The following is a 14,830-nucleotide window of genomic DNA, read 5'->3' as shown; positions in this document are numbered from 1 at the left end:
TAAGACCAAAAAATTATCATTCAAAAGCATTACTTTGAGTTTATGTCCTTCAAATCACTAGCACAAAATTGAGAGATAAAGTAAATCTATCGGGTAATAATTCTTTCAATACAAAATTCAACTTCTAAACTATCAAAGAAACATCATTTGGTACTAACTATTTTTTGGATTGCAGACATCATTGGAACATTGCATGTCGTTGGACATGAAGAACAAGTTTTTGTTGTTGGACATGAAGAACAAGTTTTTGTTGTTGGCAAGCCTACAAAAATACTCAGACTAGAATCATTGGAGATGAGGATAAATAGGAACCTAAGTCACCGCAACCGACAAAGTCTAGCTCAAATGACGAAGGGGATATAAAACAAAAATGTAAAATACATGAAGAAGTGATGTATGAAGATGACAATAATGATAAGGAGAAAGATGACAACCCATTATCCAAACGAAAAATTAAGGTACAATAACGAGACAATCAAGACAACAATTATAAAAAAAAAAAAGATTGTGGTGGAGCATATTACACCATCTGTGTAAAATACATGAAGAAGTGAAATATGAAGATGAGGATAATGATAACGATAAAGAGAAAGATGACAACCATTATCCAAACGAAAAATCAAGATACAGCAGAGCAATAAAAACATTCACATATCATCATCAGATAAAGAAGATTGTGGTCGAGCATATTGCATCAGACTTACACTGATATTTACTACACCAGACTTACACTGATATGTAATGACCTATCAAATTTACTACACCAGAGTTACACTGATATTTACTGCACCATACTTACATGTTTTTATTAATATCATGCAATGATCTGTCGAATTAATTCCTTCAAGTTCAGGTTTAAGTCTAGGTTTGGATGTTGGTGGAGATTAATTCCTCTCTCTTCTAAAGGTAGCGCTCCTTCTGACCTATTGAATTAAGCTTAGAGTCATGTTTTGCTAAATTGCAGTGTTATTTGGCATTCAACTTGAAGGTACCTCTTACTCACTCGAAGAAGAGAAAAAACACTAGAATGTTAAAGTTTTCGTCTAAAACTTTAGTACCTTGAGCTTATTTCATTATTAGCTTGTGATTTCAACTTTCATGCTTCTTTGTTTGTTAAAGATAGTATAACATCCTATTAGAATCTCTGAACTTAATACACAACGGAAAAACCAAATAAAAACCCTTGTATCAGTACTAATTTGATAAAACAATTCTATGAAAACCAACACTTTATCATCTATCTTCCAGTATTCTTTGTACTTGTGATTTTATTGGTTCTATTCTTGCAAGGATTGTTTCAATCTTAGCTTAATAGTTTGTTATGTGTGTGATTAGTTCTCTATTAACAACGCTCATATAATTTTTTTAAAATATTAGTTAATTTTCTTGTGAAAAAATCATATTAGATAATTTTCTTTATCTAATATAGGTAGATAAATTATTTTATTAGAATATTTAATCTATGTCTCTTGTGTTAGTTATTTTATAAATTGATTAAAAAAAACATATTTTATGATTAAATTAATTAATTATAAACACATTTAATGACAATGTTTTTTTGAAAAAAGTGTTATTAAAGACATATGACAACGCTTGTTAAAAAACACTATTAAAGACCTATGACAACGCTTTTTTAGAAAAATACTGTAAAGTGAGACACCTACAACAACATTTTTTTTTCAAAAGAGCGCTATAAAAGCACTATCTACAACATCACTTTAAAAAAAACGCTGTTAAATGTACCCTACAACAACGCTTTTATGCAAAAAGCGCTATAAAAAAGCTATAAATTTTTACTTACGAGAATGCTTTTTTAAAAAATCGCTCTTAAATATCACTTACTACATCATTTTTTTTTTATTTTATAAAGCGTTGTTGTATATTTTAACAGCACTACATACTATAGCGCTTAAAAGTGCTGTTAAATGCATTAAAAAAATGTTGTTACAGCCTATTTTTATTTTTAGTGTAGTGATTGTAATAAGATTGTTATATGAATCTACTAATGTGCTTACACTCGATCTGGTTGTTGTCCTTGCCTCAAGATCTCGGGTATCCGTTTTGTTTTACGAATGATGAGTTTGTTTCTCATCTATTTTTTCAGAGTTCTTTTTCTTGTGTTGTTTGGTAAAAAGTTTACAATTGGTTGAGTATATTTGGAGCTGCTCCTGAAGATAGTGTTGCGTATTTTTTACAACATTGTGTGAACGGTTGAGGAAAGTGCAAGAAAAATTATCGGAATATAATTTAATTGGGGTTAATATGGTGCTTATGGTTGCTAAGAAACAATATATTATTTTATAGTGGCGTAGCTGATTGTATATGTTTTTTTTGCTCATATACAATTTGTAACGAGGAGCTAGTTTATTAGTAGGGAGGGTAGGATGTTGTTTAATTTTCAAATTTTGACCACTCTATTTCTTAAAATTAAGACATTTTATAAATATAATGGATCACATATTTTATTTTATAAAATATAATGGATAACATTTTAAAAAATATATAATTTTATAAAAATATTATATGTTTATTTAAAAAATGGTTTTTAATTATTTTAAAACTGATTAATTCTAAAAATAGTTTTATTTATTATTTTTTTTTAAACTGATTTCAATATTTATTATTTTAAAAACTGTTTTTAGAAGAATTTTTAATTATTACTTTTACTACTAATATTTTAATTATATTTAAATGAAAATAGAATGTAAATAAAAATTTATTTTTACCATAAAATAGAATTTAACTAAAAATAAGATTTTTTTTTAAGAAAAAAACATATTTTTTTAAATAAAAAACAGAACTTAATTATTTTAATATTTTAAAAAAATCAACAATTTTTAATTATTAATTTAAATATGGTGGTGGTTAATTTTTAATAATTAATAAACTATGATTTTTTTAATAATGAAAAAAATTAAGTTATATTTTTTATTTAAAAAAATATGTTTTTTTTCTTAAGGAAATATTTTATTTTTAGTAAAATTCTGTTTTATATTAAAAATAAATTGTTATTTACATTCTGTTTTCTTTTAAATATGATAAAAATATTTGTAGTAAAAATAATAATTAAAAATTCTTCTAAAAACAGTTTTTAAAATAACAAATTTTGAAATCAGTTTTAAAAAAATAATAAATAAAACTATTTTTAGAATTAATTAGTTTTAAAATAATTAAAACTATTTTTTAAATAACTTTTTATGATAAAAATTAATTTTTACATAAATATCTAATATTTGTATGATTTTTTTTAAATGTAATCAATTATATTTTATTAAATAAAATATGTGATCTATTAAATTTATAAAAAAATTTCAATTTTAAGAAGTAGATGAATCAAAATTATGAATTAGTTAAAATAGGAGGACCAAAATTGTGAAATTAAAAATAGATAGACCAAAATTGAGTATCAGTTAAAATAGAGGAACTAAAATTGTGAATTTAAAAATAAAAAGATCAAAATTATAAATCAGTTAAAATAGGAGGAAAAAAACTATATTTAAACGTAAAGAATTATTTTGTACTATGGTAGATTAGTGTTCTACCATTTTACTGCTCTATTTCTGTCTACTCCTCTTTTGTGGGGTGTTTCATATTCACTAGTGCAGTGGGCCAGTAGCCATATATAATTAGATATTTAAATCTTCTATGTGAGTAATTAATAAAGTAATTGGATAAATGAGATTTATTATAACAATTCAACAAATTAATATTATTCATTTTATCTTCTAAAAATGAATTACTTATTATAGAGAAGACTAATCCACTAATTAATTTGATATACTACAATTGCTTTTATATGGACAATTGCTAAAGCTACAAGGTAGGATTTATTATGGCTTACATAATGTCTGAATATTGTGCAGACGCGTGAATTAATGTAATGTCAAATGTTTGAATACTCTGAATACTTTGCAGATGCGTGAATTAATGTAATGTCTGATTGTAGGACTACTCACAAATTAACATTAAACTTTTTAGGACTCGTTTGATGGTAAGGATAAATAGACAGAATATGATACACTTATTCTATCCAACTATAATATTTTATTTGATGCACCAGTATGTTATGATACAGTAATCATTTTTTTTTTAACATATCATGCTTCAATCTTATTTCTTAATCCTTATTTTAATGTTGGTTAAAATAATTCGTTTCCAGTCTGATAAAAGTTAAGAAATATTTTCTCATTTTTTCCTTTCCTATTCACGTTTTCCTTCTCCACATCAACACTTGTCGTGTTTCTCTCTCCCCCCGTCTCCACTGTGATCTCCTCTTCATCCCTATCTCCATTGTCGCTCTCCTCTCCCTCTCCACCGCCACCGTCGTGCTCCTCTCCACCGTCACCCTCTCCACCGCTGTGCTCCTCTCCACCGTCACCCTCCCTCCCCCGCCAATAAAATTATTATTTTAAAATTATTTATTTTAAATAATAATAAATAAATTATAAAGGGTAAACAAATATTTTAGTTATAATAGTAAGGGTAAAAGTGAAAAAACAATTATAAATTCATAAATTACTTAAATTAACTTATAAAAACAATATAAATTATAAGCTCCACTATTATCAACCATAATTTATAGCTAAGTTAGACATTTTTTTTATCATGTCCATGAAAATATTTTTATGATTAATGTCATATATATTTTCTTTAAAAGGTGTACGTTTATTGTAGGTTACACTTGAAATATTGTGAATAATTTATCTAATATTCAATAAAAATATAATACATAAATAAATTTATAAATAAAATATACATGATTTTATAGGTATCACTTACATATTTACTTTTATGACAAATTTTTATTAGATAATAGATAAATTATTCATAATTTTTCTGAAACATAGTTCTCACCAAAATTTGTTCTATTATAATAAATATTGTTCTCCTACAATTGGCCCATTGATTTTACCGACAATGTACAGAAAATCCCTCAACTTTGTTAGATCATAGCAATTAGCAAATACCACATGCTTATGATTGTGATGTCTTTGGTCCAGCAAATTATTACCTTCAATCTAGCTCCATATGTGTAAAGCTACTTAAAGGTGTAAACACAGTGACAAACACAAATTAAAGTGAAATGCATAATAGTGAAATTTTTTATCCACCAAGCAAACCTAGCTAAAGTTGCAAAACATTTTTTGTGCATGCAAAATTAATATATATAAACGTGAAGCATGAGATGGAAAAAATTGGATAACTACATTATATTTTCCAAGATACCCTGAAAAAAATCTATAATCCAAACTGTTAAATTAATAACTTAAGACATAAAAAACTTTTGTAATACAAAAATTTGTGCTTAAAAGTAAAGAGAAGAAAACTTATCCAAAGAGATACATGTACAAAGAAATTTAAGAGTTAAAAGAACAATATATTATTTGTACATGTGTGAAAATTTGTAGAAGCACTCTCAAAGACCAATCAAGTAAAGTAGCATATGAAGATGAACGACTTTATACTTATATATGTTGAATTATAACTATATGAAGAGATATTGATAAAGTCCAATATGAGAAAAAACAAAGACAAAGAAATCATGGAAAAGTATACAAATCATTATAGATAACATTTTGTATGTCATGAAATAGTTAGAAACATGGGGGAAAAATCACTTAAAGTTATTTTCCAGTCGAGAGCATTAGTCATTGTAACATGACCTTAAAAACACAACACAAACTTTTAAAAATACTAATCCTTATATCCTTTAGTCTCATTGAAAAGCACTACTTAAATGAGAAGAACTATAAAATATTCTATTAATTTTTTTTATATACTATATATACAATATTGTTATACTTTTCCATATCACTAGTTAGAGATAAGAATGAGTGAAACTGTTTTACTGAGTTTACCGTTTAATTTACAAACTTTATAAGCTTACTAAATTGTCTAATTTAGGAATAATATTTTTTAAGTTTAAATATACTTTTAGTCTATAAAAGAATAATCATTTTAGTTTTAGTTATTGTCATTTTTATTTATTTATTTATAACTGTAATATCAATTTGCTTATAAAAAAATTCCTAAATGATAAAAAGAAAAACAAGATTAAGCTAAAAACTCATAAATCCATCACAAACCCGAAAAATCATCCCACAAACTCATATTCTTCCAGAAATTCCAAAAATTCATTTAAAATCCAGAAAGTTATCGTTATAGACTAAAAAATTCAGAAATTCATATATAACTAATTTCCTTCTTCAAAAAGTGCAAAATGAAAATCAACAGCAAAGAGAAAAGAGAGAGAACTCCAAATTCGTAATTTCCCTCATTTTCTCCCTTCTAATTTTCAATCTTCCAATGAACCCAATCACATCTACAACAACAAACCCCAAAATCAAAACCCAAGCAGTCTTCATAATCATCCACAAAGGAAAAAATAGAGAGAGAAACTAAACGAAGAAACGGAGAGAAAACAAGAAAAAAAGAGAACAAGCAAATATTTTTTTGTTAATGTATTGTCACTAACGCGCGTGGCTCCCCTACCACCGTGCCACTGTCTCAATTCTACACTCCTTTCGCATGTGTCGTCCTTCTCGCATACACAATCTCTCTCTCTTCAAAAAAAGATTTCTAATATATCTTAATTTAAAATTAATATATGCAAATATTTAGAGGTCGCTTTTTGACTCTTCCAAGATCATGAATTCATTTTTTGGTTTGTTTAATAAAAATAAAAAATTTAAATTATATTAATAAAATTAAATAAAATATATTAAATAAAAAAAATACATTGAAAGTAAATGTTTGGGCTGGACAATGTTTCATAACTAGATATATGACATAACCAAAACCATCGATAATTATTCAACTTATGTATTTATGATTTCATAAAATTTGAAGTTAAAATTGATGCTTGTAATTTTTCTATTGTTGAAAATAGTGTCCATCGTTTTATAATAAATTATTTGAACTACAACATTAATTAGAAGGTCGCATGTGTATTTAAATACTCAATTGATTAACTCAATAAGGTTGTCATGTGACCTTAAACACTACCTCCATCAAACATTTTAATCCATGTTGTTTAGTCATTTTATGGTTTATCAATGTTTTTCTCGTGAAATATTGTTCAAACACTGTTGACACATTTACTCAATCGCATTAACTTTGATGTGTTTTTTTATATTTAATTTATTTTGTTAAGGCGATCTTATGATGGAGCAAATTTTTTTCTTCATCTAATCACATTTCAATCCTGCGACATCTTAAATGTAAAACAGATAAGACATTTTTATATATCAGTTTTAAATTAGGATATATTAATTTTTTTTAAAGGAAAATAATTAAAAAATTTCGTGGTTGAGTTTTGAATTTGCGTGGTGATCATTGTTCTTCTTTTATTATTTTAAAAAGTAGATTTTTTTTAATTAAATATTTGTTAATTTTTAATAATAAAAAGTGGTAGTATATGCCATGTCAATGAAAATTGGTCACATGAGCTGTTTTTATTATAAAAATTTTATTAAGAATTTTTTAGAAACAAATTGAGATTATAGAAATATAAATCAAAAATTTATTTTTTAAAAGATTTAAAACTAAAATAATTCAAATTTGTATGGATAAAAAATATATATAAATATTGTTTTTTTTATTACCGATCACTTATTTTACTAATATAAGTCATAACATTTAAATATCTTTTAAAAACAATCACATTATTTAAATAACATTAATTTAAAACTTTAAAGAATAAATTATTATTTTTGTTTTTGAAAGTCAAGTACGCTGTCATTTGATTTATGACTTAGTTATAAATCCAAATTAGTATTGAATGATTAAAATAAATTTTAAAAGATATAATTTATAATTATAAAAATATATAAAATATAAAATTTATTATTAAAATAGTTTACAATCATTTATTATTAATGACTAAATTAAATAATTAATTTAAATTTTTAAGTACGTCAATAAATAAATCGATAATCTACACTTTCAGATATTAAAGTGATTATTTATTCAAATTTTAAAATAGAACTTGCGACACTTTATTATTTAATAAAATAGTTTTATGAATGTTAAGGTATGACTTCACAATTGGCAAGAAAAAAACGAGTTACGATGTCACAAATTTTATGATGTTGTCCGAAAAAACCAATAATATAACTGAGATTGAAATTCAATAAACTAAAGCCACCAACCTCCAAAAGAAGCCTCCAAGAGCACTAAACTTTAAGAATAATAAATGAGTTAAGTGTATTAAATCAGAGTATTTTATTATGTCTTCATTAATTCATTACGTCAGTATTACTAACTCCCAAATACGTATTTCCATGTGATCCTTGTCCCCTTCCGATTCTTCACGTAAGCCTACGTATCACCATTTTCCCCTACACCCTACCACACCTGATCACACATCCCCATCGTCGGTTACAACCATCAAACCGTTATGATTAAAACGTCATTCTCAGACTCCATCAAACGCGCGTGAGAGAGAGCACAATCAGACACACTCTATGTTCCTCACTCACTCTTCTTTATCTATCCAAAGCATCACGCTAAACCCAAACACTATTCCCTCGAGACACAGTTAGATAGAGAAACAAGAGCGAGAAAGAATGTGTTTGTGTTAGAGAGAGAAACTAGAGAGAGAAAGAAAAAGAGTGTTGAAGTTCTGAAATGGCCTCCATGCCGTTGGGGCCGCACTACCATCAACCACCGCAACCGGCGCCTCTACCACTACCGCTACCACCACAAGCCGTGAATGAGCCGATTAAAACGACGGCGGTTAGTGGCGTCTCCGACATGGACACCGATAAGGTAAATTTTACTCTCTCTCAAACTATTCTCTCATTGTAATCAGTGTGTCGTTTTCAACCACAGATCGTCGTTGATCCACCGAGTAACTCTTCGTTTGAGCTTCGTCTTCGGCGATCTGTCTTCCGTTACTTCGGAAGCTAAACTCAGTTCGCCGGATTTTATTCTCCGGCGAAGATCAGAGTGATTCTACTGTAGCATAACAGTAAAGTAGTAAAATTAAAAAAATGAATACTGTTTTTTTTGTTTTTAATTTTTCGACTGTGGTTTAACAGTTGAGATCTTAGTGTTGAAAAATTGAAGTTTATGGAGCTTTTTAATATGGTCCAGAAAAAGAAAGGGGAAATGTGGAATCTGTTATAATTTAGGCTTTTTTATTTCTATCCTTGAAAATTGCATAGGAAAGGGACAGAAACTGATTAGGTACTTAGTTGAATATGAAGTTGTGTTAACCCTCATATTCTGGCAGAAGTTTTTGGGGTTGGAATATGTTGCAATTTATCTCCTAGATTTTTTATGCTAAGTTTTGGAGTTGGTAGTATATTGTATGTTTGTTCTGTTACTTTGGTATAATTTCTATTTATATCTTTGGCTCCTTGCTTAAATTGGAGATTCCTTGATTTGTTGGTGGATTGTTGTTCAAATGGTTTTAATTTGCTTTAGGGAATAAGTGTCCTTAGATTCTCTTTCTCTGCATTGTCTCTTAATTGATATTAAAGTTTTCCTTTGCTGCCATGTGATGCTTTCTTGTGAAATGTGGTAACCTTATATGACTTTATCTGTGCATATACCTTTGAGCTCTTTACACTTAACCCATCTTTGATTTTGCATTCTTGTTGGTGGCTGTTGTCCATTTCTGCTGGTTAAGTTCCATTGCTGTGTGTGTCTCTTGTTGTATAACGCTTTGAATATTTACAGGATTTTGAGATACGAATGCCTTTTTTTTATGCAAATTCGCAACATCTGATCTTAATTTGTCATACAGTAGGAGTCCAAAGTATTGACTACTAATTTGGCTGTGTATTTATATATATACATGCATGTACATTAATGACTTTGCTGAGTCATACATTGATATCTGATATGCATGTTATATACATGTTTTAAACTGAATTATTGATGATAAGTTATTAAGCCAATTTTGGCTGTTAGTTATTAACTCGATAACCAATTACAGGTATTGTATCAGGAAGAATGTCCTTTTATTTCTGTTTTAGGAGAATTGATTTACCATATTAAAGATATATTTATTGCTATTCATTGCAGGAAATGTCATCTACTGTTGTTGACAGTAATGATGCAGTCACTGGTCACATAATCTCAACTACCATTGGAGGCAAAAATGGTGAACCAAAACGGGTGTGGGCTTGTTTTAACCTTCTACATTCGTAAATTCCAATTTCTAAAGTTAATTTTTGTACTTGATATAACAATTCACTTCTTGTTTGAGACATAGAAAAACTACTTAATATAACCTATAAGTTAAAATTATCTGTTTTTATAGAGGATCCATCTTAAAATATAATACTAGTAGTCACCTAGAACTAGAAGTTGGGTTATTGCCTCTTTTTTCCCTTTGGATCTTTTGCTAATTGATTATATTTGGTTCCTCGTTTTCGGACCTTAAAAGGTATATTTTTGAATAATTTCAATGTAATTGCAATGATGTTTCAATATACAATTGATAATAACTACCATGGTTTTTGATTTCTTATTTCTTCATAAATTTATGCTCTCATACTACTTGCAGACAATCAGTTACATGGCCGAACGTGTTGTTGGCACAGGATCATTCGGAATTGTTTTCCAGGTAAGGGTAAATAGTAAATGGAAGTTATAAATTTTTAGGTGATAATAATGCCTACTGTGCTTTCTTTACTGTTAAGTATCTCATTTCTTAACACCCCCTGGGTTGTGTATCTACCTTTTCGACCTGAAACAAAGGCGAAGTGCTTGGAGACTAGTGAGGCAGTGGCTATAAAGAAGGTTTTGCAAGACAAGCGGTACAAAAATCGTGAACTGCAGTTAATGCGTGTGATGGATCACCCAAATGTAATTTCCTTGAAGCACTGTTTCTTCTCTACAACAAGCAGAGACGAACTTTTTCTGAACTTGGTGATGGAATATGTCCCTGAGACGATGTACCGAGTTCTAAAGCACTACAATAATATCAACCAGAGAATGCCCCTAATCTATGTGAAATTATATACATACCAAGTATGAGGATTTCTTTTTGCATTTTTGTTTGGTATGTTGTTTCTCACTTTCTCATTTGGAATTGTGTAATGATTGTGTTGGGATGTGATTTTAGATCTTTAGGGGACTAGCATATATCCATACCGTTCCAGGAGTTTGCCATAGGGATGTGAAGCCCCAAAATCTATTGGTAAGTCATTTATTTGAATTTTTTTTGTCGATGAGCAGCATTCTTTTATTCTAAACCTATTTTGTGTTTGTACCCTACCGTAGGTTGATCCTCTCACTCACCAAGTTAAACTTTGCGATTTTGGGAGTGCTAAAGTTCTGGTATGTTGGTCTGCATTCTTTCTGTGCATATTAGTACTTTATATATGGATGATACCATTTTAATGTTGGAAAATTGAAGTTGTATGCTACATCGATCATTAGAAAAGCTCCCTAAGATCTGTCCACAAGCGCTCTTTTAATTTTGTATTAGGGATGATGGAATTTCAGTTAATATTCATTAAAATGTTAGTGTTGCTATCAACCTAGACCCCAGTTATTCTGTTTTCCTATCATGATAATAAACCAAAAAGATATTAGTTGGAAACTTGGAATCACATATCAACTTTGGCTCTAGTTATTTTTTTTACAGGTAAAGTTTAGTAAATCAGTAGTTATTTTAGTTTTCAAGGTATGAACCCTACCTAGTCCCCTCCTAGTTAGAACTCTTTTAGTGTCCCTAAGCTCATCAACCGAGCTGCTTGCTTGGGATTTTGGTTCTAGTTATTTGATAACATCAGATAAAGTGTAATTATAATATTTTTATGTCAGGTCAAGGGTGAAGCGAACATTTCATACATATGTTCACGATACTATCGGGCCCCAGAACTAATATTCGGTGCGACAGAATATACAACGTCGATTGATATCTGGTCAGCTGGTTGTGTCCTTGCAGAACTTCTTCTAGGCCAGGTTGTTAAACTTTGATGAAAACTTATAAACTAATACTTCTTATGCATAAGAAGTGTTTTCTCTTTGTTATAGAGATGTTATCTTGACTTCTCATAGTTTTCAAATGTTTCTTTAGCCCTTGTTCCCAGGAGAAAATCAGGTGGACCAACTTGTGGAAATTATCAAGGTAATGCCTTCTCTATGTTGATGGTGCCTTAGATTGGATGAATCTGGTTACAGAGATGTTTATTCAGGCGTCTTCTTGTAGGTTCTTGGTACTCCAACTCGAGAAGAAATTCGTTGTATGAACCCTAATTATTCTGATTTTAGATTCCCTCAGATTAAAGCCCATCCTTGGCATAAGGTAGTTGCATACTTTCCCATTACTCCTCTTGCTTTATATAAAAATGGATTATCTGGGTGCTGTTTTGTTTGGGTAATTGATGGAGTTGGTTGAATGGTCCATGTTTCAGGTTTTTCACAAGCGAATGCCTCCTGAAGCAATTGACCTTGCATCAAGGCTTCTTCAATATTCACCAAGTCTTCGTTGCAGCGCAGTAAGTTGGGAAAACCCATATATACTTTCATTATATTTATATCCTTCCTTAAAAGGAAGGCACATGTACAGCAGAAACATCGTGTTTTGATATGAAAATTATAATGAAAATAAGAAATCCCGTTATTTCTTTCTCGTTGCAACGATGAAGTTTAGATCCCTGTGCCTTGGTATGCCATATTTTAGTATGGTTAGTACTTAATAGTTTCTGTGATAAAGTATTTTCACAAATGGGGGTTTCATTATACTCATTTTTTATATTTTAGTATTTTAAAATCACTCATGGATTTTATTATTCAGCTGGAAGCATGTGCACATCCTTTCTTTGATGAGCTTCGAGAGCCCAATGCTCGGCTTCCTAATGGTCGTCCTCTGCCTCCGCTTTTCAACTTTAAACAGGAAGTATGCATCTAGTTGCCCAATTGGGTTCTTCTATTAATAGAATGTTTGGAACTGCAGTAAAATGTCTGCCTCAGAAGCTTCAAGTTATAGTTTCAAACACACCGTGCACTGAGGGAGCTATCACCGCCATTCCAAACACATCAAATCTAATATATGAGGCTTTTAGATTAGCTAATAAATCTGATATATGTATAAACTATGACTGCAGTTATCTGGAGCCTCCCCTGAACTGATCAATAAACTCATCCCAGAGCACGTCAGGCGGCAAACGGGTCTTGGCTTTCCATATCCCGGCTAGCACATAAATGTAAAGAGATAATGAAACGAGTCAACCCTTCTAGTGGTTAATGTTAAACACAGGTCCTTTTTATGGTCAATAGATTAGGATTCAGGCCTTATATATGAAGTTTTCCTCCAACCCCCTCCTAAGATGTATGTATACATGTACCGGCTGCTCAATGTAACCTGAAAAGTGTTGATTCTGTCTAATATTTCATTCTAGTTTAAGCATGCTTACACCTTGCATTTATACATTGTTTTCTGTAGATTTCCAAAAGCTTGGAGCAGTCAAAATTATTGTGTTGTCCGCGTTGTTACGAGTACTGCTAACTGTAGTTCATAAAAGTGAAGGGTCTTGGTAGCATTTTGATTTGAAGCTATATTTAGCCATCAATGCTCTACACTTACATAGTTTCTCCATTCTGCAAATCCTTAAAAATCCTAATTCATGCACAGTGGAAAAAGAATGGAATCCTTAAAAATCCTAATCAAGGTTTAACATTCAAGTTATAATTCTACAACCGAGTTCTGATACCACATATAAGTTATAGTTTTCAAATAAGAGTTCACATTCAAGAAAACTATTATGATTATAAGAACTTTAGAATATATGATTTTCACATATTAAAGACATTAAAAGACACACCATCTTCTATGACATTATGATGATGAAGAGTAAGTAAAGTAATTTTTCAAATTTCAATCTATCTATTTTTTGTTTATTTTTTTTCTCACAATCCGTTTTTGATGACAAATTGACAAATTGATAGAGAAATTTTATGAAAGAGATATTAGTTAGTAACTTCTATCAAGTTGTTAATATTTATAGAACTATTTGCACCATTTCATGAAATCATTTGTTAGTATCTTCCATCAAGTTGCTAGTATTTATAGGCCTTATCCTATTCCTACTTATCATCACTTTTCTCTCCTTTGGATCATACAATTTGTAAGCCCTAGTAGAGTGATAACCAATTAACATAATAGGTTGAACTCTATCATCCAATTCTCTCCTTATTTGCTTAGGTGCATCTTAAACACAAATAACCAACAACTCTAAAGTGTTTACAGTTGGTCTTCTCTCATTCTAGGACTCATAAGAAGTGACGCTCAACAACTTATTAGTGGGACTTCTGTTCATGATTTGTACTACAGCTACACCTTCACCCTAAAACTTGTGTGGCAATTTCTTGGCTATTAAGAACAATCTTATTCTTCCTCTCAACAACACCATTGTGATGTGGTGTATATGGAGCAATGTCATCATGCTCTATCCCTTCATTTTCACATAATTTGGCAGTATAAATGGGACATATATGTGTCATCCCATATAATTTTAATGTCTTAATATAGCCGTCACTTTGTTTCTCAACACATGTTTTAAACTAACTGAACACTTCACTTTTCTTGTTAATGAGATAAATCCACATATATCTAGTGTGATAATCAATAAATGACACAAGGTAACTATTACCACCTAGATATTTCTCCTGAAAAGGGTCACTCATATTTGAGTAAATCATCTCCAGTTTCTATCTTGATTTAATTGAAACGTCAAAGTAGAATGATCTCTTAGCTTGCTTAGCCACACAACACACGCTTGTTGGGATACTTGAATATCAGACAAGCCATACATCGTCTTTTTGTCAATTAGCATGCGTAAATTCTTGATATTAGTACCCATAACTTTTA

At 29.7% G+C, this 14,830-nt stretch overlaps 1 protein-coding gene across 1 annotated transcript; it reads left to right on the top strand.

The window, feature by feature from the left end:
* Nucleotides 1–8,508: 8,508 nt before the first annotated feature.
* Nucleotides 8,509–13,388, top strand: LOC101502060 (shaggy-related protein kinase eta). The gene is made up of 12 exons (XM_004487518.4): nt 8,509–8,769; nt 10,033–10,125; nt 10,517–10,576; nt 10,711–10,983; nt 11,078–11,152; nt 11,236–11,292; nt 11,782–11,922; nt 12,038–12,088; nt 12,170–12,265; nt 12,375–12,458; nt 12,758–12,859; nt 13,068–13,388. The coding sequence occupies exons 1-12, from the start codon at nt 8,629–8,631 to the stop codon at nt 13,155–13,157; spliced, it is 1,263 nt and encodes a 420-aa protein (XP_004487575.1). The 5' UTR covers nt 8,509–8,628; the 3' UTR covers nt 13,158–13,388.
* Nucleotides 13,389–14,830: the final 1,442 nt, after the last annotated feature.

Source organism: Cicer arietinum, chromosome 1 (assembly GCF_000331145.2).
Source record: "Cicer arietinum cultivar CDC Frontier isolate Library 1 chromosome 1, Cicar.CDCFrontier_v2.0, whole genome shotgun sequence".
NCBI lineage: Eukaryota > Viridiplantae > Streptophyta > Magnoliopsida > Fabales > Fabaceae > Cicer > Cicer arietinum.
Note: the sequence above shows the minus strand (reverse complement) of the source record. Positions and strands in the feature narration are given on the sequence as shown.

Excerpts from the sequence above, each read along its gene's own strand:
- LOC101502060 (XM_004487518.4), top strand. The coding sequence starts at position 8,629 with ATGGCCTCCATGCCGTTGGGGCCGCACTACCATCAACCACCGCAACCG. Across the intron at positions 11,153-11,235 it reads TGAAGCCCCAAAATCTATTG|GTTGATCCTCTCACTCACCA; the intron begins GTAAGTCATTTA and ends ACCCTACCGTAG. Across the intron at positions 11,923-12,037 it reads CAGAACTTCTTCTAGGCCAG|CCCTTGTTCCCAGGAGAAAA; the intron begins GTTGTTAAACTT and ends ATGTTTCTTTAG.